The sequence below is a fragment of the Cottoperca gobio genome, chromosome 5 (genome assembly GCF_900634415.1).
Source record: "Cottoperca gobio chromosome 5, fCotGob3.1, whole genome shotgun sequence".
In the NCBI taxonomy this organism is placed as follows: Eukaryota; Metazoa; Chordata; class Actinopteri; order Perciformes; family Bovichtidae; genus Cottoperca; species Cottoperca gobio.
Window position 1 is genome coordinate 23,668,230 of NC_041359.1, and position 25,872 is coordinate 23,694,101.

The following is a 25,872-nucleotide window of genomic DNA, read 5'->3' on the forward strand; positions in this document are numbered from 1 at the left end:
GACCTCAGGATGAAAGAAGGCCTTTGATGCGTTTGTGTTTCGCAGGACCACAAACCAGGCTGTGCAGAACAGGAAACAAATCTGCTTTTATTGATAGTCCAAGATCTTGGGAGTGTCCACATTGCGTCTGCATGTTCGGTTTTCGGAAAAGCTCCTGCTAAGAAGAAAAGTGTGCCAAACAGGTGGATGGCGTCACACACATCCGGTTGTCGCATTTCCGCTTATACACAAAATCTCTTATCTTTGTACATTATTAATACCAGGTTTGAATGGTGTGGTCAAATAAGGTCAGTTTCAGAATTAAGGTCAGAGTCAAGAATAACTAGGTATAAAAACTAAAAACAGTGAGAGGCCTCAATCTGCGCATAGTTTGCTAATTAGGCTGCAGACATATTACAATGTTGCATTAGCCTCTGTAACTTTAAAGGAATAGTTTGACATTTTAGGAAATATGCTTATTTTATTTCTTGCCAAGAGTTGGATGAAAAGATCGATACCAATCTCATGTCTGTACGGTAAATATAAAGCTTCAGCTAGTAGCTGGTTAGCGTAGCTTAGTTTAGCACAAAGACTAGTAACAGGGGGATACAGCTAGCCTGGCTCTGTCCAAAAGTAATTTTAAAATCCTGTTTGTTTAATCTCTACCACAAAAGACAGACAACATGGTAATTTAACTTTAGAGGTGGATTTTGTTACCTTTGGACAGAGCCACGCTAGCTGTTGCCCCTTGTTGCCAATGTTTATGCTAAGCTCAACTAGAGGGCTGCTGGCTGGAGCTTCTTATTAGAATCAAAATCAGAAACAGAATGAGGTTTTTTACCAAGTAGCTTTTCACTTACAATGAATTGTGGTGTATACACAAACACAATTCCAAAGTGGGAATGGAAAGAGAGCAAACACAAGGTTGTGTTGCAGTTTGAAATTTGAATGGCATCCTTCATCCAACCTTTTTGTTTTACATACCTACATACATACACCACCCACTCAACGCCCCACCCAGTGTCATAGCAGACAATGGAATTGTACAGGTTCTGCGAGGATCACTACATGAGTATGTTTGAACTTTTAAATTGTGTGACCAGATAAATAAAAAATGTGTTTTATTTCTTTATACATTGAAGATTTAAAATTGGGATTTATAAGAATAAAAACGAACCTGTCAATTACAAGCAAATGCAATTACGTTCTCTTGCTTTAATTAGTTGATGTGTCTTCAGTTTGCTCTATGGGACACTTCCGGGGCAAACGGTCGTAATAAAAAACCTCAAGATTCCCTGAATTTGAGTTTTAAGATGCTCACCGCTGATCAATTTGACAAGATAAAGAGTGGGTGCAGCTCTCTGTTTTTACAGAAGATACAGAGGATTCATTGTAAAGTGATTAAGAAAAAACGGTTTGCTCCCACAGCACTGAGAGCTTGTCCTGAGAGCACTGAGCGACACAAAGGCTGGTGATGGACACTGACTCGCAAGAATAACAAAGCAGGGGAGCCTACGTGCACGAGGGCCCAGACCGAGTCCCGTGGTGTCATTCAGAGCAGGAGAACTTGAGCTGCCAGTTGACTCAGGTGAGAATTGCCCCAGGGTTTCAGTACATGAGCTGTCAGGTGCACGGGAGACCTACACCAGTTCTCATAGCGTTGTTTTCAAAGTGTTTCATAGCTTGTGAACATAGTGGAGCATTTAATAGCTACAAAGACAGATATTTCCCTATTGCGTTAGTGGAGACCAAACCTTGAATGAATGAAATATTGGACTTATATTCATCAGGTAGACAGAAGCTTAAATGCGAATGTTCCTCCGAGTCTGCTGAATGTGTGAACAGGCTGTAACAAGTTTGTCAGGTGATGATATACTGTGTTCCAAGCATGTTTGTGTCGCCCAAAGGGACAAAAACAATCAGTTAATGCACATATGTTCAAGGCCTCTAAATGAAAAACTAAACCAAAAACTGCTTCAAAAATATGACATTTTGGGAAATGCGATAAGATTGAACTATATTGTCTTTACGCTAAATATAAATTTAGAGCCAGTTGGTGCTTAGCTTAGCTTAGCATAAAGACTTGAAGCTAGCCTTGCTCTGTCCAAAAGTAAACTTCCTTCTAACAGAAGTGATATAAATGATTAATTAGTGAGCTTCAGATGTACTGGTAGTGGATTGTATTACATTCACATCCAGTGTGTGTCTGCTCTCAATAGTAACCTTAAGTCGCTTTTCCTGTATTGACTAAAGTTTGACAGGAGCTATTTATACCCAAGAGTCTTCGTAGGACCAAGAAGAGAAAAATATTTGAAAATAAGAAAGAAATCATCAATACAACAACATACTCCATCACAAAACACAAACTCCACAGAAGGTGTATGCAGCCGTAGTCTCGGTCATGTTTGCACTAGTATGGATTATAGGGCTGCAAATTGTTTGGATGATGATTTAATGTGCAGACTGTGTTTAGGGTTAATCAACTAATCAATCATTTAATTCAGGCTGTGCTTTTGGTTTGGGAGTGTTACTGTTAGCCTCTGAGAACTTGTGATGGGTAATTGTATAGGACTAAATGAGTAATGCAAAACATTCTCTTTGTTAGCTGCAGCCCGAAACTCAACGCTGACAGAAAAGTATGTGTCTTGAGTGATGAATCCTGCATAATTTGATTGATCTAAGCAATCACTAAGCTAATCTAGATTTAGTATCAGTTATAGACTGTGAGGCACGTTGGTCAGAAAGTAAACATGATTAATCTGGTGGTTGTTAACACCGTCTCTGTCATTGTTATACACAGACAGACAGAGCCAGGCTAGTTTCCAGTCTTTATGCTAAGCTAAACTAGGCGCTTTCTTTAGCTTTGTATTTAACATACAGACATTAGAAGTAGTAAAGACCTTTATAACCTAACTCTTGGCAAGAAAGCAGATAAATAATTCCAAAATGTCAAACTATTCCTTTAATTTGGGTTGATGGTTGGTGAATTCACTTTTTGACAGAGCCAGACTGTTTCCCCCTGCGTTCAGCCTTTATGCTAAGCTAATAGCATAAAGCTCCATATGTACTGAGAGTGGTATGAATCTTCTCATCTAACTCTCAGCAATTCTAAAATATTTCTTGAAACCATTCACTGCTTGTCTCTCAAAGATTATTTTTGGATGCAGGTCTGGAAGCGCATGGACGAAGGAGGATTCCTCTGTGAACCTGGAAAGACATTTTTCATGTGTTGCAAAGTGTCGAAAAGTTTCCAACAGTATATAATTTCATGCAAAGGCTTTGTCTAAACAAGACAAACAATTGGACTTCTGGTGGCTGGCGTCCTGAGCGTTTGATTTAGTGCACAATACCATCCCTCAGAACATTTGCACGAGTCTTTGTTCGAGAAAAATGTCTGTTATTGTTTTCGTTGGGCTTTCAAAGGATTTGCATGTTAAAACTTAAACAAATAATGTGTCATTTTCCCCCCTGATGTCCCCTTGCTGCTGCTGCTGCTGCTGCTGCTGCTGCTGCTGCTGTTGTATGAAATCAGGCGTTTTTCCTCCTGAACCGTCATGATTATTTCCTTTCCATTTTCAATATGCTTCCACCACCACCTGTAACAAAAGGCATGTGCATCATCTGTACAGTGATGATGTCATCTCTGCTTGTGTGTTGGATGCAGTTATCCTGCACAGGAAGAGGATGAGTGCATAAGAGAAGTGCACCTGTCTACCATTAATACCAACGACTAATATAGAGCTGCTGTGTCGTTTGTTGCTAATTATTCATTTAATGCATTTCGTTGAAAGACCAATGCAGACGGTGTGTGGCTCACACTTTCCTCAGCGTTCCTCTGTTTTTGTTTTCCCAAGGTTTCAAAGGCAGAAGATACAATACAAAAGGGGAAAAAATGGACAAATCCTACCCTTTACCCTCCCTCTTCTCAGAGCTTTCATACACTGTGCAAACACATGCATTTCCCGTAATTATTTTCTTAATTTTTTTTTACATCCACTCAGACCGGACACCTCCCCTCAATCCAAACAAAAGGTAGCGCGTAGTTCTCATTTATTTAATTTGTTTTTTCAAGCCTTTGGTAACAAACATCCCAGATCACAGCAGAAGGGTTGAATGGAGTGCAGAGATGTCAAATCACCAACATGGTTGAAAGATCATCAGATCAGACATGTGGATGTTTTCAATAACTCATTGTTAGAAGGCTGAGAACTGAAGGCAAGCAGGCAGACGATGCGTTCAAAACCAGAGAGCAACATGGTTATAAGAATACAGTATCGGTATAAAAAACAATTGTATCAAACCCTTATTTTCCAAATACATCTTTAAAATTAAATCAACAATCAAAAGTGTTCTTAAAAACAGTTTACTAGAAAAACTCTCATGAGTTTTGGACATTTGGTCAAATAAAACAAGTAATATAATACATGAGAAATCATAACGGGCATTTTCTTTTACTATTATCTGTAGACATGTTGTAGTTTAATCGATAATAAAGACAATCATTACCTGCAACCGTTTTTGAGATAATTGTATTTTATTTAAGTATTTCCATTTTCTGCTGCTTCATACTTGTAGTCTATTACATTTTAGCAGTAAATATTGTACTTTTCATTCTCCTAAATGTATTTCACAGCTGCAGTAACTAGTGCGCTTTGCGGATTTAGATTTAAGATACAAATTCTTTGGTAATCTTAGAAAATGTTAAGCATGGTTATTAATTAAACTATCAGCAATTGTTGTTTGGTGAATTCACACCCAAAACTGGATGTTGGTTTATGGCTATGCCATAAAGAAGATGAAAGATGAGTGCACTAAAGATGACATTCATAAAGGAAAATTCAACAAACCTTTATTATTATTATTATTATTATTATTATTATTATTATTATTATAATTCTAATAATTATTATAATTATTATAATTATTATAATTATTATAATTATTATAATTATTATTATCACAAAAGGCCTGTGAAAAAAATAGGTTTATATATATTTACAAAAAAGCACGAATGACCACCATCAAAATATTAAATTATGTATACAAGTAAAGTGTTATTTAGGTTGCTAACAATACAAATAGTGCAAATATAAAAATATTGAATGAATATACATGGAGTGGATCATTTGTATATGCATGTATAATAACACTAACATGCGCCATTCTGTTGCATAGTAGTAAAGTACTGTTGATACTTTAAGTAGATTTAGCTGATAATACAGTACTTTAGGGTTTAAATGCAGAACTTTATATTTATTTAAGTGCACTAACTTTATATTACTGCTTTTATTCAAGGATCAGAATACTTCTGCGACAGCTTGCAGGCTGTGTGTGTCCCTACGTGAAAGCCTTGTTCGGCTCTCTCATTGGCTATTCAGGAGGATGGGCCTGAAGCGGGGACACATCCCCAAATATTGCGTCAGCTAGAATATATGAGCTGGTCTCATGCCTCAATAGACCTGTTTCCATAAGGCTGCACAAGGCGGTGCTTCTCCAACAGCAACACCAACATCCTGGAAGACTTTACACATCCATGAAGCTGTGAGTTCAAGCCGCAGGCGCCGTGAAGTAAACACCACGCGGGGGAGAATATCTGACGCTGCCAACACAAAAGACTTGAAGCCTTTCTCTTTAAAAAAAACAACAACAACAACAAACCCTACACTTCAACTGAAGTTTTTAACTTTTAATTTCAACGGAGCAAAAAGTCTTGAAGATGAGTGACTTGTGAGCTCGCGCCGGGAGACCCCGAGGAAGTGCCTCCATCGTCGTCAAGTTTAACAAAAGAAGACAAAGGCTGAGCAGAATATATCCCTCACATCGCAGCCATGGACTCAGGAAAGGTAATTAACTCATTTTACTACAAGAGGCTTTGATATTACAATCCTGTCAAACCGGTTGCATGATGTTTTTTTTTTGTGTGTGATGAACATCCAACAAGTTCAATGAGATCACAGCGTTTTACTCATGAGGCGACTACGTACACGTGTGCCATGACAGTAGTGTCTAATATTTATCTACCCAGTTTAAAGTCCTTTATGCTACACTAAAGTAGTCCAGTGTAACCTTAAGTCGCTTTTCTTGTATTAAATATTTAAAAATAAACATTTTTGCCGATAAATTTGAGCTATCATACAGTGTTTTTCCTTTACGTCATAGAAAGTGGAGCGTGTGTCATGTCTCGCGCCTTGTTTGCGTATAGTTTGTATGGGTATGATGCAGTGTTGTGTTTCTGTAAAAAAAAAAAAAAAAAAAAGGCTACGTGACTAAAGTTTGACAGGAGCTATTTATACCCAATAGTCTTAGTAGGACCAAGACGAATAAATAATCTGAAGATAAGAAATAAATCATCAACATACTCCATCACAAAACACAAACTCCACAGAAGGTGTATGCAGCCGTAGTCTCGGTCATGTTTGCACCAGTATGGATTATAGGGCTGCAAATTGTTTGGATGATGAATTAATGTGCAGACTGTTTTTAGAGTTAATCAACTAATCAATCATTTAATTCAGGCTGTGCTTTTGGTTTGGGAGTGTTACTGTTAGCCTCTGAGAACTTGTGATGGGTAATTGTATAGGACTAAATGAGTAATCACAAAACATTCTCTTTGTTAGCTGCAGCCCGAAACTCAACGCTGACAGAAAAGTATGTGTCTTGAGTGATGAATCCTGCACAATTTGATTGATCTAAGCAATCACTAAGATAATCTAGATTTAGTATCAGTTATAGACTGTGAGGCACGTTGGTCAGAAAGTAAACATGATTAATCTGGTGGTTGTTAACACCGTCTCTGTCATTGTTATACATGCTGCACAGCGACGCACGTACGCCAACACCTTCCCCCCTCATTGATTCAAGACCAGTGGAACAGCACAAAGCAGTCTGGTCTGACATGGTGGTCATACAATGTTTCCCTAGCTGTCACCATCAGCCCCACTGTGCTACTGTGGACCTTCAGCTGCTCGAGGGTTGTCGAGGACGTGATGGGAACGGTTCTCTCCGTTCCCAGTTTCCACTGTGACACCGACACAGCAGATTTCCAGAGAGAGTGCGACTCTGCCCAGAGAATACGTAGTTGCCAACCCTGGGGAGTTAAAGCCAAGTCGTCCCCTTCCTTCCCAGGCTTGTTCGCTTCACTCCCTCCTTTTTGTATTTTGTTGCTCCCAGCAGTGTTGAGCTGTTTTTGCAAGTCTGTAGTTAAACAGCAGTTCAGCACGGGCTAATTAACATCTCGTGGACAGGATTTTCATACCTGTATTAGTGTTGTGCCTAGTTATGTGCAGCACGGAGTCACGTACATGGAAACAGTAGCAGTGACTCAAGTTTGTAGAAGCATATTTTAGGAAGTGGTAGAATTACCGTATGATTTCCAGTGAAGTAGAACAGATTTAGTGTTATTGCTGTGGTTTTGAAATATATAAAAACCTGCCCAGGCACCTGCTCTTTCAGTAAGGTGTTGTTGAACTGTGCATTAGTGGCAGTTTGGCGTGAACATGATCTATTAATTACTGCCGCCAAAGAGGTTATGTTGTGGGTTCGGTTTGTTTGTCAGCAGGAGACACTACTAGCACGGTTTTTATGAAACTTAGTGGACATTCGTTAATGTCGCAAGATCGGGCATTTGGCTTCAGGGGGAGGTCTGTGCTCTCCGAGTGCCCTTCTAGTTTTCCGTATCTTTTACCCACATTTAAATCTCATTCTTTCAGCGCTGCTCTGTTCTAATTATCGTGCAGATTTCGCACAGCTTCTCCATCAAAACACGGCATGTTAATGACACATTGTTGGCGATATAAGAGCTTAATTTTCAACATCAGCAAGCTCTTATATTCTTCAACGAAGAATGAAAATTGTAATTGGGGTCAAGCATACAGTTGACCCGCTCTGTTTTGAATGAAACAGCCACTAAACATTTTATTCCTGACAGACTTCACAGCGCAGGTATTTTGATTGGGAGTCCAGAGCCAACAAACAGCCTCACATTGTACAGATTTAATCGCACGAGCTTAATTCCTCTCCATCCACTGCCTTTCGGCCATCTGCCAACTCCTGCCTTCCTTGAGACAGTCAAGTAGATTTACTTTTATCTGCATGACTTGCTCCCTTCAGTATGTCTTATAGTGTAACTGTCAGCCATGTTTTAATGAGGCTTAATGAGGCTTTGCTGCAAAATTTGGAATCAAGAGATCTAGCAGGGTTTTAATTGAGATCAACAACCAAGCAAGAGTGCATGTTTAATTCACTTTCCGGAGAAACGGGATGACTTTGTGCTTATTGTACTGATCACGGTTCACATGGAGGAGATGCTTGGATAAAATAGTTCACGTAGGGCCGAGCTTCGTCTCTCTGGGCTTCTTTTGACTTTCTCACGATTAGATTAAAATGTGCTCGCTGTAATAAATCAGAACCTCCTGAATGAACCAGGAGGTGTTCGTTAACTTATGTGTTTGACCTCTAAACGTTTGGTCTCACCTCTGAAATATCTTGTTTTCTCATTGACTGCAATGCAAAATCACTTTGAATTGTTTCTGCATAATATGGCCTGAGGAAAATAGTATTAAAGCTGCTTAGATGTAATATTTGTAGGTTTTATTTAATGGGAATATACTTTCTCGACCTGTTAACTACTTTAAATATTCACATTTTAAGCTATTTAAATTGAAATATTTACACACTTCAAAATGACTAAGAAGTTTTGCAGGTCAATCATTCAAAATATATGTTTCTCATCGTTGCACAATGTTTAAATACAGGTTAATAATAACCAGGACTACCAGGAAACTCGGACAATTACATGGCACGCATTCAAGCCTGTATCTATTTGCTTCATAAGCGTGTTTGATACGAATGTTTTCATAGACAAATATGCCCATCCCTTTTATATTATATATTATCACATCAAGGTTTGTGCCCACAGCTACTGCAGAGATCAGTCTGCTTCCCTTTGCACGAACACTTTAGCTGCGCACGCACATGAATTCATTTTACCAGAAGTGTGAACCTGAGGAAGTTATAACATCACAAAGACACTAAGCAGTCGTTTCTGCTTTGCAGTTAATATAAATTTTGTTGTTTTCCAACTTCAACAGTGTACGGTTACACACAGCAGTAACTTGTAAAATATAACCAATATTATATTATATATATATATATATACTGTATATGATACTACATTTAGCATGCATAAGGCATTTCAGGCCTAGAAATTGATGGTTGTAAATGTGTCATAGTAACTTTATTAACAGCTGTGTCAAACAGAGAAATACATCCATCTTCATTAAAACAAATAATAAAACATATTCTGAAACGGCTCAGGTCAGCAAGAGGAGGGTTTAGAGCTGCACACAGCTGAGAGGAGTGGAGGTGAGGACAGGGCTCAGATTGGATTGCTCAGTGTAAACTGAGACTGCAGAGATGACGTGTCCAGGGACGTGACAGCAGCAGCGTAGGCCATCACTACCAACCTGGCTCACTCGGGTCAGAAGGAAGTGAGCTGAGCCCAATTACATCCTGCTTCTGCTCTCTTAGAAGAAGAAGAAGAAGAAGAAGAAGAAGAAGAAGAAGAAGAAGAAGAAGAAGAAGAAGAAGAAGAAGAAGAAGAAGAAGAAACACTGTTTGACTCGATTTTAGAGAGAAAATGACGTAGATGTGATGAGTCACAAACTCTGTCGTGTTAAAGTAAAACTAACACTGTGAGTTTGCTTCTGTTGCTCATAGAAATAGCGTCATGAACTGATGTCAGTTTACTCATCGTGTGAGAATGAAGACTGGAATGTTTAAGCGTAATGAAAAGGGAATTTAGCAACACTTAGGACACTTCTGCAGGAAACCTGAGGCAAAGCAGTGTTTAGACATCCGCAGTTAAAGTACTGTAATTAAGTACCATTTTAAACCCACTTCAAACTTCTATTTAACTACATTTCAGAGGGAAATATTTAAAGAAATATAGTCATATTCTATGACTAGTTCCTTTTTAGATTAGGATTTGACATAATTAAAAGAAAATAAGGAAGTTTATAAAATGCCTAAAATGCTTGTCATGCCATGTTTCATGTTTCATCTTTAAACTTCTCACACGGTTTCATTTAAATATCAGTTTGAGGACCGAACATTTCAAATCATCAGACATTTCAACGCAAAGCATTGAATGCAGGACTTTTATTTGTAATGTAGTATTTTACATTGTTATATTTAGGTTTTACTCAACTGAAAGAGCTCAAGAATTCTTCTAACACTCTCAGATATTCACCCGCATTTTAGAGAACGACCTTTATGTATTTTGTCGTAACTAAAAACTATAGAACAGTATTCGTCCCTAACGACTAATCTTATTCACACTTATATAGTATGTTGGTTAACTGCTCCAGTTTTGGTCTCCCATTCTCTTGATAAACTAGTTTTACCACAACATCATCATGTTTTAAAGAATTTATGTCAGAGCTTAAGTTCCTACTTCCTGGTTTGGCCTTCTGTGTGTTTAGGCATAAGTAAATGTCTTTTACTGGATAAAGAGTCACACCTACCAAGTGTGTACTTTTAGTGTTGGAGGATCAGGATCCTGCTTTATGTTATCATTAATGAACTTTGTGTTTAGAGGTTTTGGATGCAGCATAAACAGTGAAACTCTGGTTTGTATTTGCTGTAATCGTTGCACAGATCCTAAGTTGATGGAAACTACTTTTCTACTACTCTTCCTCATCATATTGTATCGTGCTTCTAATTTGTCTTTGTGATTTAGCAAAGGAAGAGTGTTGAGCTGGTGTGCACAGTGTTTGCACAGATCTTTGCTAATTGACCTGTATTGCGGTGCTTGATTATTTGCGCTCTCTATCGGTCCTGTTTACGGCTGTCAGTGTTTACCCAATAAGAGCCGAGAGGGTCTGCGGCGCCTAGCAACCAAAGCTGCTATCAACAGTGTTAATTGTATAACGCAGCAATGACTAGACAGAAACATCCTGTCAACCCACACCACGCTTTCCTTGTCACATGCAAAGAGGACACATTTGCATGGATGCTTTTCAGCTCTAGGGAGCATTTAGATGCAGCTGAAGAATAGGAGTCGAGAAAGGTTATTACACACAAGTCCATTGATCTCAACATACCAGACGCTGGATGCTGAAGTCTGACAAGTCGGTAAGACCGAAGCCCAAGGTCGAAGTCCCGAAGCGATTATTGACTTTCCCTCGTTAATGACAGTATTATATAAACCCGAAACCTTCTGAACCATGCCTGTAAATACCCTTAAAGCCCTCTTAACACTCGTTAATTACAAGGCATTAAGTAACAATTCTTTAAATCTGGCTTGTACTGATATTAAGAGTTATGTCGTTTATTGACAGGCTTTGTTGATAATTAGAACAAAAGGAATTTCCCTTCTAATCGGCTTAAAGTATACATGTAGATTAGTGAGGTATGCAGTGTAATGCTCGCCCCTTAGCCATCATGTGCAAGTAAACAAATACAAAAAGACCATTTACAAATGTAAACACCACTGAAAGCTGCAGCTGAGTGACACAAGCCCAACTAAAGGTTGAGAGCTAAGGAACAAAAAGAGAAACAGGTCACCGGTTTTACACTTCATTTAGCTGACGCTTTTGTCCAAAGCAACTTACAATAAGAGCTTAAGAGCGTTAGCTTTAAGGCTCATGAAATAGTTGTTTTGGGTGGGACTTCATTGTTGCAGGTGTGACTTCATTGTTGCAGGTGTGACTTTGTTGTTTCTCTGGTAAGGAAGTCGTACGTTATGCTGCAGATCCGTATTACAAGTAACACTATCTATCTCACCTACTTTCCTTATAAGAGAGGAGCAGAGCAGGTTTGGCCTAACAAAGTCCCAAAACATTGTGATTCGAGTATTTTGACTGAAACTCATGGACCCTATACAAACAGTATGTAGTGACTGAGGCCAGGCTGAGGGAGGCCTCCTGATATCTGCGTTAAAGTTTTGCAAATAATTGCAGCTATTCCCTCGAGGGGGCAGGATTTAATCAAGTCTCCAGTGATGACTTTTTATCACAGAGGACAGACAGGATTCCTCTGTTTCGTCGTAAAAAGCAGCTGGTAGTTATCCACTGAAAACTTGTTGCTGTTTCTTGTTGGTTTCTAATCAGCAGTGGCTTTACAGAATGACATCAGATCAACGAGGCCCCTTTAAGAGCTCAGCCCACAATGCTGAAGAAGGTTGTGTGTTTGTATACTTTGACTGTCATGGACTTGATGACCCTCATAACAAGAGTTCTTATTGGTTCAAAAAGGAAGGCGGGTCTTTACTGAACACGCAGAAGTAACCGCCTCCAAAAACACAGCAATGTTTTTTTCCCCTTCTGGCCCTCGTTCCTCTTCATCATGCAGGAGAGAGAGTCTGGTCCCCACAGAAAAAGTAGTTGACTCCCGTTACCTAGACTGCCTCTGTCACCAGGATTACTGCTGCACATACAGAGGAGAGATATTACAGAGGAGCACGCACAATCCTTTCCAATAGTTTCTGAAGATTGTCCTTTTTGTGAAACCCGGTGGGGTCGGTTCTTGTGTTTGTCTGGAGCTTATAGTAAATGAAAATGTAACCAGAGATTTAGCCTCAAGGTTTGAAACAAGACTACCTGCACTAAAGAGGAGACAGACAAAGTTAGACACAAAGCATTTAGCAGCTTAAGAGCTGTACCTATTCAAATTAAACTCCAGTGCAACTTCAATAAGCAGAGATAGATTGATAAGCACGACACGTCTACATTGTCTGCAGGTCTTTACAACCTCTGGCAGGAAAATGATGTTTATTTGCTGGCTTTCTTGTCGTTTTGTCGGCAGTATTACAGAAAAACTACTGGCCCGATTTTCCTGAAACTGGGTAGAAGGATGTAGCATGGGGCAAGGTAGAACCCATTACAATCTCTCCAAGTGTCCTCTTAGGTTTATACTGTGATCTAACGTCTTGGCGGGTCAGAGGACTTCAGGTACCGGTGCTGTCCTTGATTTGTGTCCATTCCCACCCTCAGGGTAACTTAAAATAATGCAGGTTCGATCCTTTGCAACAGAATGATTTGTGTCCTGACATTGTTTTAGATGAAGATGTTTCCTTTCTGCCCGTTTAGTCGGCGTGTGATAAAGGCAGGTGACATCTACTCTGGTGAAGGTCAGATCTTCTGTTGCCGAAACACAAGGAACCTGTCTGGTGTGAATCACTGTGGAAAATAATTTAGTGTCTGAATCACAAGTGTAAACTTTAATCATGCAGACATGGTGACTGATGGTGAGATATGAAATATGGAAACAGTAAGCAGCTCTTCTGCTGTTTGTGTTGCTCTAAATTTAATCGGACGTTTGTCCACTTTTTCTGCGGATTAATACAAAAACGTGACGAACGGGCGGAATCCATGCTTTCAGCACGTTTCAAAGTTCTCCTTCCACACTGGAGCACTCGGACATGCGTTTAGTGGAAGTTTGAAGCAGATTTGAGTAAACAACAAAAAGGTAAATTACTGCTAGAGGCAGTTTTGTGTCTGTCTGAGAGAAGGAAGTACTCCACTCTGGTTTATTAACTTTTTGGTATGAGAAAGATCTCTACTAATCTACAGGGCTCTACTGAGATCGAGCAGCAAGGGAGCTCTGTAATAACAGGAACAGGAACAAAGACAATAACATGCAGACCTGGGTCTAATCTGGACCTCTTCCAAGAAGCAGGTTTAGTGAGTTATGTCTGGATAACTCTGCTGGAGGCTCCTCAGACCTGACCAGAGTTCTTCTCAGCAAAGGTTGCCCACAACTGCGTAAACAAGCCTCAGGGAACAGGTGTCTGTCTGAGCGTCGGCAGCTGAACATACATTTCTTCAGCTCTTTCCTGTTTGTCGTATCCATTCCCGTGTCACAAAGCTTCTTTTATGGCCAGTCCAACTTCACCATGTTGCTTAAAGTGTTCTGATACCAAACATCTTCGAGATATTTCAGGATATGCGTTGCATTCATTATACTTCTTATGAACATGCGGTGAGGACACATTTAGCAGCTGACCAACCTGAACATTTGCACAAGTAAAAATAAAATAAAAAGTCTGCGATACAGAAAGTTGGGGAACACTTGGCAATAACTTAATTTTGTCAACAGATATACGTGGACGTTTCTAGAAACAGGAAAGATGTTACAACTGTTGATTCTATTTATTGTCTGTTTCCACGCATCACAGTCCTTTTGTCAAATACTCCATTGGGTAAAAAGCTGAATAACTGGTCAAACTGGTCTCTTCACTGACAACACTTCCTGTACTCTGTCTTGCAGCAAATAACGTTTCCACTGATGATGAGTGTTGGAACAGCTGTGCTGGGCTCCCTGCAATTCGGCTACAACACCGGTGTCATCAATGCCCCTCAAAAGGTGAGTTAAATGTCTGCAAGCATGTTGTTCAAACAGTATCTCCAAGACGGTTTCACGCCGTATTCATCCCATATACTGTGTTAGTATATGTATTAGGTATGCACCGATCCCGATACCATTACCTGAGCTTTGGGTATCGGCCAACACTGAGTACCGATCCAATACCATTGTTTGCCTTCACTGTGTGGAAGTGACTTGGATCATTCTTTTATGTGGCAACATCAGACGTGACTTTTCTAAAACCAAATGTAACAAATCAAAACATAGATATACATTTACTGAATGAGAAGATACCAGATCGGCACATGGTTACCATATCTGATCCAGCTATTTGAGTCATTATTTGTACACCTCCAATATGTATGCTATCTTTAATACAATAGATCATTCTCCCTGCCAACCCAGCCCAAGTGCTCACTTGGTGAATCTGAAAACAGAAAGGCAGACAGTGGAGGGGGGTTGGGTTAAGGGCTGAGATAATAATAGCTGCATTTCAGGCCTATCAGGTCCAAGGACATCTGTGTCAACAGACCCTTGAGTGATTCCTGTGTAAAAGAGTGTGTCTATGTCCAAAAATGGACCTCTGCTGACCAGCAACAGGCTGAAAAAAAAAGAAGCTAAACAAGGAAACCCAGAGGATATTAAATGAAGGAGGTAGACAACCACATAATCACTAAATCTATGGTTTTATTAGCAGGCCGGTACACCAGACACTCACTCATTTCCTGGGGAATGCCAGCAAATAACCTCTGTCTGGTTGGTGTACGTTGGTCTGAACACACCCCGCGGCTGCACAGCTGCCTGTCCACAGGTCACAGGTGTGTCGCCGGACAGGGCTCAGCCTGTTGTTCCTTCTTTACCTTTCACACAAGCTGTGTGCTGGAGACAGACTGTCACAGTGATCTACAGTCACATCTGTTTGTGGTGCTGTAGCTGCCTGATTCTCATCTGCTCGTCCACTGTCATCACACTGTCAAAGCTGTCCTGGACTTTGATGTGAAGGACGCTTTGTAAACGAGAGCAGCTTTTCATCAGTTGGGGAAAGACGGGAAACGTTCACTCACTGACGTGCAATAGATAGAAGCGAGAGTAAAGATTGGATTTCCTCTTCATTTCTTCTTGAGTCATAAAGAGCAGAAGAAGTGGGCAGCACATGGTAAAGAGGGAATTTTAGGCCTTGAGACATTTGTGGAAAGAAATTGTGCAATCGTCATGGATTGTGCAAACACAATGAAACTCAATATTAGAAAGTCCTTCTGTTGTTTTGTAAACTGCTTGTGTATACAACAGAGCAGTGTGTCCAAGGCTGCAATTAACAACTATTTAAATTATTGATGAATCTGCCAATTAATTAGAGCACAAGGTGAACTTCAAATGTTGCCTAAAAAGCTACTTAAATTATCAGAATAGTTAACCAATTGTTGCATCTCCTAGTCCGCCTGAAAAGTAATCAAGACTTTCTGATATTTCACAATATTGAATCCAGTATTTGGCCTCTGCAACACTACAGTTTTTAGTGGAGCACAGATTTGCTTTCAACATGAAAACAGCACGTGTTGCAGCTCAGCTCAGGAGCCACCGAGCGCCTTGTGAGTGGCTGAGTGAGGGGCTGCAGATCGAGGGGGAGGCGCTGAACATGTAGTCTGTTAAACACTGGGCTAGTGTAAACCTGCCCTCTTGGCTCTTCATCCCCTTTCCCAATACTCAGTCTGGGTCTCTCTCTCTCTCTCACACACACACACGCACATACACACACACAGAGAGGTCTGAGCAGAAACACAGTTACTCAACACAGTCTCTTAAGCCTTCATTAGTTAATGACTCCTTAACAGGCTTCAACTTTACAAATACAACTTTTATATAGCAACAGCACTTGAGATTATCGCCAGCACCTCTCCCCTCTGTGCTCCAGTGTGTGATAAAAGGCTGCAGTGATGCTGCTGCTGTCCGTGACGCAGGTTGTGCTCTGTGTTAGAGCGTCTCTGATTAGATACGCTCTTTCAAGGGCTAATCTGCGGCTCCCTCCTCCTGCTGCATGCCTGCCTGAGCCACAAAGCAGATAATATCCTTGTTTGGAATTTTAATCAAGGGTTTTAATTTTTGGGAAGGTTAAAGGTTAGGACTTCAACACCTTTGTGGGATCTACTTTTCTTTGATGAAGTTTGTTCATGCCATCTACTAGGTTGCTCCTACATATCTAAAATACTGCCACTAAAATAGGTGTTAAATAGTGTTTTTTTAAAGCCACTATATATTCATGGATTCTGGTCAATTCGTTTCCGGGAGCCTTCCTTGCAAACAGTGGTGGTAGAAGCTCTTAGCAGCAGAAAATGGAGGCAAATCAGGCACAAGTACCCTTAAAATGTAACTTTAAGTACATTTCCTGAGTAAATGTACTTAGTATATTCCACCACTGCTTGCACATGTATAAACCGCAGAAGCTCTTCTAAATACGGCAGTTTTTAAAGGGTACAGATGGGCACAGTACAGTGTGTGATGACATACTTGTGATATCGTTAAGCAAGGTCTTATGAGTGTGAATTGAGAGATATGACCCGAGCCTTGTGTCAAGATTGTGTCGTTCCATATGTAACCCTCCACCATAGGAAAACCATAACAAACGACGGCATTACTATTCCTAAATGGTTGGTAGGAACACTGCTGAGCTTTTTATTCCTACACGCTAACATTGAGATCTAGTACACTACAAGCTCTGGGATAGGGTTTCAAAATAAACAAATATGACGTTCAGTGATGGAAGAAGTACTCAAGATCCTTTACTTAGGTGAAGTAAAAGTACTAATACTAATATATATGTATATTATATATATATATATATATATATATATATATATATATATATATATTTATTTATATATATATTTATATTATATATATTATATTATATATTATATATATTTATATTATATATATATATAATATATATTTATTTATATATATATATATTTATATTATATATTATATATATTTATATTTATATTATATATATATATATATATATATATATATATATATATTATATATATATTTATATTATATACATATATTTATTTATATAATATATTTTTTTGATTAATATTACTGTTGAGTTTAATGTGTATGTTGCATTTAACTGCTGTAGATGTTTAAGGTTGTGCTAATTTTAAATACCATTATTTATACCAAAACTGCCCTGTTTTCAGTTTTGTGACGATGCATTTTTCAGCTGATCCAAGAGGCTTTTTAAATATTTTATTTCACTTAAGAAGTAGGAGAATTTTCTCAATTCATGAAGAAATACTACATCCTTCAGTCAAATTCAAAATCACCAAACTTTAGTGACTAAAGCTGTCAGAACAACAATATGAGCCTCTGTACTGGAGTAGAAGTATAAAGTAGTTTGAGAATGGAAACACTCAAGTAAAGTATCATGTTTGTATTTTAGAGTGGTGGTGATGGGGCGGCAGACACATACTGATGAAGTCACAGTGTTATGAGCGGTGGCAGACAGGGTGGTGACCTTTGTGAATCATAGGAGCGATGTCACAGTGACCCACACTCAAACACACACATGCTCTTCCACTTAATTCCCCGGGACCAGCTCGCTTGGGCGTGTTTGTCAACACAGTCGTCTGTGATGACAAAGACGGAGGAAGGGGAGGAGGGGAAGAGAAACTTGACACTTAAACTCTGTCTGGTAAACTTCCTGGTTGCCAGGAAATGGTAATAATCATACAGTGCTGCCATCAGCTGGTCACACAGTAACAGCTCAACCGCCTCTATGTGCTGATATTTATCGTTTGTTGTGGTGGACCCTAACCATAAATGAGAACATAAAAGAACGAAGAAAGATTTTTTTTATATTTATATATATATATATATAAATATATATATATATATTTATATATATATTTTATATATATATATATATATATATATATATACTTTATATATATATAAATATATATATATATATATTTATATATATATATATATATAAATATATATATATATTTATATATATATTTTTTTAAATATATTTATATATATATATTTTATATGATCCTGTGTAGTAACCTGTTAGCAAAGTACATTTACAAAATATTTAACTTTTTACTTTTTTTCTTCCTGTGGCAGATCATTGAGAAGTTCATCAATGAGACGTGGTCCGAACGCTACCAGGAGCCCATCAGCAAGAGCTCCCTCACGGCTGTCTGGTCCATCGCCGTCTCCATCTTCTCTGTTGGTGGCATCTTTGGCTCCTTCTCCGTTGGACTTTTTCTCAATCGCTTTGGAAGGTAAAAAGAAAACTAAATCTTGACTGGAGTTACAACAGTTACACTGAAACTTGTTATCGCAGTGTGATACACACACGATTTACCAACTCAAAACAGTGGATTTGGTGTTAAGTTCCTCTTTACACAACGATGATGCCATATTGATTAGGACCCCGACTCTTCTTGGGGTCCTCAGAACACAAAAACCAGAAATAAAACACATTGAATGACAAGAAACCAACAAGAGTACCAGACACATTATGAATGAACAATTTTAAAAACACTATCTGAGCTTTACATAATAATAAAAAAGTTATTAGCAATCATTTGTAATTTAGCAGACATAAGCATCTTCTATTGTACTCTAAATTAGATCATAATTTACAAAATGAACATCATGCTGTATTGAAGAAGACTTGGACCCTACACACTCATAGGTAATAAATCAAGTGAGAAGAAGTAGCGTCATTTTCTCTTAGACTTCTATACAATTTGTCTTGAGCAAATGCAGGTTTAAAGCACACCGACTTCACATTTCATGCACAGAAGTTGCTGCGCGGTCGGAATTTAATTGGTTGAATGGATCTTGTTTTACAGGAGGAACTCTATGCTCATGGCCAACGTCCTGGCCTTCATCGCGGCCATTCTCATGGGCTTTTCGAAGATGGCGAGCTCCTGGGAAATGCTGATTGCTGGTCGTTTTGTGGTGGGCCTCTATTCCGGCCTCTCCACAGGCTTCGTGCCCATTTATGTGGGTGAGGTTTCCCCAACAGCCCTACGAGGAGCGCTGGGCACCTTACACCAACTGGGAATTGTCCTCGGCATCCTCATTGCACAGGTTTGTGGATAGTAGTTTTATTTTGAAACTGTAACATAGATGGGGAAGTCTGGTGATTATCCTAAGAGATAAATACAATATGTGGGCTTCCTACTTTTTACGCATGGAGCTGTGCAGGTGGTTTATGGGTGTTTGTGTTGATTTCAGGTGTTTGGAATGGAGTCGATCATGGGCAACGACGACTTGTGGCCACTCCTTTTGGGCTTCATCGTCATCCCTGCTGTGGCACAGTGCATCCTGCTGCCTTTCTGCCCCAAGAGCCCCCGCTTCCTGCTCATCAACAAGAACGAAGAGAACAAGGCCAAGAATGGTGAGTTCACACACGCAGAACAGCTGTATCCTTGCAATATCTTTCCTTACTTCTTTAATCTAGTTGTGCTGCGTTTTTAAAAATGTCCAAAGATGTATTCAAAAGAAAACAACATTTCACAGGAAAATTACGTTCAATTTCTTTAACAACTACTTAGAAGCAGGTCATAGGAAATGCAAATCTTAAGTCTCAGACTCCCAGCAGCAATGCTAATTAAATATGTATTAAAAAAAGAAGAAAAAAACATAAAATGTAATACTAAAGAAACATAAAATAAGGGATAAAATATAATACTAAAATAATACAAAATAAGGGATAGAATATAATACTAAAATTATATAAAATAAGGGATAAAATATAATACTAAAATTATATAAAATAAGGGATAGAATATAATACTAAAAAAACATAAAATAAGGGATAGAATATAATACTAAAGAAACATAAAATAAGGGATAGAATATAATACTAAAGAAACATAAAATAAGGGATAGAATATAATACTAAAATTATATAAAATAAGGGATAAAATATAATACTAAAATTATATAAAATAAGGGATAGAATATAATACTAAAAAAACATAAAATAAGGGATAGAATATAATACTAAAGAAACATAAAATAAGGGATAGAATATAATACTAAAATAATATAAAATAAGGGATAAAATATAATACTAAAATAATATAAAATAAGGGATAAAATATAATACTAAAGAAACATAAAATAAGGGATAGAATATAATACTAAAATAATATAAAATAAGGGATAAAATATAATACTAAAATAATATAAAATAAGGGATAAAATATAATACTAAAATAATATAAATAAGGGATAAAATATAATACTAAAGAAACATAAAATAAGGGATAGAATATAATACTAAAATATATAAAATAAGGGATAAAATATAATACTAAAATAATATAAAATAAGGGATAAAATATAATACTAAAGAAACATAAAATAAGGGATAGAATATAATACTAAAATAATACAAAATAAGGGATAGAATATAATACTAAAATAATACAAAATAAGGGATAAAATATAATACTAAAATAATATAAAATAAGGGATAAAATATAATACTAAAAAAACATAAAATAAGGGATAGAATATAATACTAAAATAATATAAAATAAGGGATAAAATATAATACTAAAAAAACATAAAATAAGGGATAGAATATAATACTAAAATAATACAAAATAAGGGATAAAATATAATACTAAAAAAACATAAAATAAGGGATAGAATATAATACTAAAATAAGGGATAGAATAGAATATAAAAAAACATAAAATAAGGGATAAAATATAATACTAAAAATATATGAAATAAATGAATACATATAAGATTAATAAGACAAGTGATTAAATTGAATGTAGACAAGAATATAGTGAATACAGGGATGTAAACTGTTGTAAAACGTAGGAAAAATGTTGCTGAACTGGCGAAAAGCTTGTAGAATTAACACCCTGCTTTCTTTCTGCACATTTCAGTGTTGAAGAAGCTCAGAGGCACCTCAGATGTGAGCTCTGACATGCAGGAGATGAAGGAGGAGAGCCGGCAGATGATGAGAGAGAAGAAAGTGACCATCCCGGAGCTTTTCCGCTCGCCCCTCTACCGCCAGCCCCTCCTCGTTGCTGTCATCCTGCAGCTCTCCCAGCAGCTGTCTGGCATCAACGCTGTGAGTGTGTAGGCTTAGACATTATCCCTCTGTTCCCTCTGAGGACTGTCATTGAGATTCTGAGAAAAAGACACAAAAGGAACACTTTTTCCTGGCATGCTTTGCACACTTTCACAATAGAGCTACATCAGAAACAGAAGAAGATATCCTGAACATACCCACATGTCATTAAAAAGGAGACTCTCTCATGTTCGGTCTTTGTGGTTGTCGTACTTTCTAGATATTCTACTACTCCACTCGTATCTTTGAAAAAGCCGGAGTTGAGCAGCCTGTCTACGCCACGATTGGAGCCGGTGTAGTTAACACAGCCTTCACCGTGGTGTCGGTGAGTACAATATAAAGTGTTGAAGTGAACCCCCCCCCTACAGTGCAGATAAATAAAAGGTGTTAAAGCATTAGCTCATAGAGAGATTTCCACCCACAAATGATAGTTAATGTAGTCATTTTCAACATTATTGTTGTCTTTGGACATATCTGCGGTGGGAAACAGTCATTACTCTCATGTTTTTTGTAATTGAACTAAATATATGTAGGTTGTTCTTTTGTAGTGCATATGACCTTATACTCATCTTATTTATTATCCTATTTTTCTGTGTAGCTGTTTGTCGTAGAGCGTGCAGGGACGTAGGTCTCTGCACCTGCTGGGGCTGCTGGGAATGGCCGGATCTGCCATTCTAATGACTATCGCCTTGGCTCTGTTGGTAGGTTTCTCTTGAATCTGTGTACCATGTGGTTGTGAAGACTCCCGTCACGTAAACACCAGTAACTAACCTCCGTCTGGTCCTCTGTTCTTGTAGGACCAGCTCAAATGGATGTCATATCTGAGCATCGTGGCCATTTTCTCCTTCGTCGCGTTCTTTGAGATCGGACCGGGTCCCATACCCTGGTTCATCGTGGCAGAGTTGTTCTCGCAAGGACCCAGGCCGTCAGCCATGGCTGTCGCTGGTTTCTCTAACTGGACGGCTAACTTCATAGTGGGAATGGCCTTCCAGTATGTAGAGGTGAGAAGAGAACTGGTATTTGTGTTTGTGAGGTTTCCTCCTTCTACATTTATCATTCTTAATTAGCTTAAAATGTACTAAAGCAGTCGACCTGAGTGACATGCAGGAAGGATTACATGCGTAGTTCTTTTAAACGCAGTTCAAGCTGCCATAATTGACTTTGTGAAGGCGTTTGCTCTTACCGTCAGACTTATTGAAGACCTTGTTAGGACTCCACTAAATACATGTCTCCCCTCTCCTCACAGGAACTGTGCGGCCCCTACGTGTTTGTCATCTTCACAGTGCTGCTACTCTCGTTCTTTGTCTTCACCTACTTCAAAGTGCCGGAGACCAAGGGCCGGACGTTTGACGAGATCTCGGCCGGCTTCCGCCAGACGGCTGCCACCGGAGGAGAAAAGCACTCGCCGGAGGAGCTCAACAGCCTGGGAGCAGATTCTCAGCTCTGAGCGACTGATTCTAACGTCTAAAACAAAAAAACAAAAAAAAAAACTCTTTCTCAGACCCAGGAGGGACGAGAAGGGTCTACTAACTAGACGTAGACACATCCATTGGTAGAATAATTTTCACACTGTCACCACATTTCGGGCGTCATTACCAAACACAGAGCAGCCCTGTGTGATCCTCCTACATGACGTCCTCCGCTGCCCCTCTCACGTCACACAAGGAAGCACAAAACTCGATGGGCACTATGTCGCCTGATGTTGAGAGAGGAGTTGAGGATAGATGGGGAAGGTTTTTTAATATTTTAAAGAAGGAAAAGGAGTGTCTGCATCAATGAACCAACCTTTTTTTTCACTGAATATATAACTGACGTGTGCTCTGTACTTTGTAGCCTGTTACCATACAGTCCGTTTGTTACTATCTGGTTTAAGAACGCTGCGGCTGTAGAGATCCGTTCACTGTGCAGAATACTTGTTGTTATCTATCATACTGTAATGCTGTATCACTGTAGACTCTTGCACTGGAGATGCTGCACAGCTCGATTTATCTCTCCCCACCAGAGGGGGCACTGCCCTTTTGTTTTTTAAAAAGGTCCCAATCCTCCACTGCTGAGAAACACCTTATTTGTACCTTGCTGAGTGAATACACAGCCTGTGGTATGTCAGTGTGAGGATGACATGTATTAGACTAATATAAACACTCCACATATTATATATTGTGTTACTTATTTACTCCTACTGGACAATATTTTACTCTTTTTATTGTAAGACAAAGGAATTTTATAAGTTTTTAATAAGATTTATCGTCGCGAAGACGAAACTAATATATCAAAGAAGTTCATCCACCGTTCACGTCGTTTGACACCATTCCTTTTTAACAGTACATTCGATACAATAAATTCTGACGTGGCTCAGTAGCAAAGAATCAATCATCCATCCTGTTTTATAATGACATGAGATAATAACTCTCACAATCAGCAGCCACAAAACCAAATGTCCGTCTCACAGAAGTAGAACATTTGTGAGATTAAGTGCCCGTCTGAAACAATCGAGCGTCCTCCGCCTTTTAGCCTTTTCAGCCTTTTAGCCTTTTCACTTGGGAGCAGCTTAGGGTCAGGTCAGGCCTGTTCCCGACTGAAAGCTTCTGTCGTCGGACGATCTTCACTTTTAAGTATTTTTTTTGAGTTGCGATAACCTGTAGAGCTTCCAAACTCTGGCCGATTGGCTTAAGAGCTGTCTGGATCTTTTCACACAAACGGGAGCTTCATTCTGTGACAACTACAAAGAAAAGGATAAAGAAATTATGGGGACCAAAATGAATGTCGGTCTTTTTGGAAGGTTTACGTTATCCTGAAAGTGCTCATCACCCGTCACGGGTCACACTCCCAGTGTTCCTCGTGCTCTCTGAAGTCCATTATGTGTCATAGGAGGCGGACACGTTTTGCTAGGCTTGTTTTTGTGCCTTGTGCTCTGAATTGTGCAGTATTGTCAGCTCTCTCTCTTCGGGGGTTGTGTACTGCCACTGTATAACAGTAGCTGGTGGAAATAAACGTCGTAGTCTCGCTCTCTTTGCCTAGCTGTTCAAGTCTATCACTGCTGTATCACTTGTTGAACCTTTCTCTTTTCTTTCCATGCGTTGTTTTAAGGAAAGTTGTCTTTTTTAGCAGCACTTTATTATTCACAGTGATATTTCTTTTGTAGAAACGAACACTATGAGGTTGTTTCAGTTTGTCGTTTTTTACTCACAGTGTGGAATCTTTGTTACTGAAGAGAGACTGAAGTACTGCTGATGGTTACTTGATGTTTTTGAAATGGAAATGTGTGAAATAGTATCAAATTGTTCACATCTATTACAGTCTTGTATTAAGCACATTCAGGTGTGTACACACACACACACACACACACACACACACACACACACACACACACACACACACACACACACACACACACACACAGAGGTCAGTTGAAAGTAATACTCATAGTCTAATGAGGACTTTAATCAAAATCCAACCCAGTCGTCAAAAATCAATTTGAGTCATTCCATAATTGGTTGTTAATTATTGTATATAGTAGATCTGTAGAGCATATATTTAGTCATGTAATGGGTCACCCCCACCCACCCTGGAAAGCACTGTGACATCCACTTTCTGTGCCTTTTGTGAGACTTTCAATATCTTCACCAGCAAAGATCATACCGTGGCTCTAAAAGATGTGCTTCCCTTCACATACTGATGTCTGTTGCAATAGTCAAAACTGTATTTTATGTACATAGATTCACAATTCTGCTGGGGAATTTGATTTTAATTTAGCCTTTAAAATCCTGGTTTATGGTCTGAGCACACAAGATGATGTAAATATGACACACTACAGCCTCACCCGCTCTAAATGTATAAGATATTTAACTTTTAGAAACTCCTTTTGATGGATAAATTAATGATTCGTACTATAGGGCTGTACTTCTCTAAGCATTTAGCTTCCATACTTGTGTTTGATTTTATACCTGAAAACGTGTTGTGGCCTAATAATACCATAATAAAAGATTGAATTCAGATTTTTACATGTAAGGATTTTGTTAATGAAAGGTTCAGTAGTGTTTTCATTTTAGTGCACAGAGCATATTCTAATGTTTGTAATAATTAAAGATCTGTGTGTATGGTGGCCTTCTGCTGGGGAAAATGACTTGAGATGGATGATGAATGATTTCACAGTTTTGTGAAAGTGGTTTGATGCTAAATAAAAGAAATCCTGCATACAGATTCAAAGTCTTTTGGGATCATTTCGTCACTTTTGTTGGATTTAAACCTGCAATAACTCAATTATTTGTGGCCACTTGGGAGCAGCGCAAGATCCTGTAAACACAATGCTGACATATCATTAAAAACAAGTTATTTACACATTACTGAGGGAAACATCCGACTCTTTAGCTGCTAAATGCTCCTCTATGTTAGTCACTAACTGTCTG

General features: G+C 38.6%; 1 protein-coding gene across 1 annotated transcript; it reads left to right on the forward strand.

Moving 5' to 3' along the window:
* Positions 1 to 5,432: 5,432 nt before the first annotated feature.
* slc2a1b (solute carrier family 2 member 1b) lies at positions 5,433 to 25,666 on the forward strand. The gene is given in 11 exon segments (XM_029432793.1): positions 5,433 to 5,822; positions 14,248 to 14,343; positions 18,481 to 18,641; positions 19,218 to 19,458; positions 19,606 to 19,768; positions 21,279 to 21,466; positions 21,687 to 21,791; positions 22,065 to 22,082; positions 22,084 to 22,167; positions 22,264 to 22,467; positions 22,713 to 25,666. Coding segments are annotated over 11 exon segments (1,476 nt in total). The 5' UTR covers positions 5,433 to 5,807; the 3' UTR covers positions 22,914 to 25,666.
* The last annotated feature ends 206 nt before the right edge of the window (positions 25,667 to 25,872 follow it).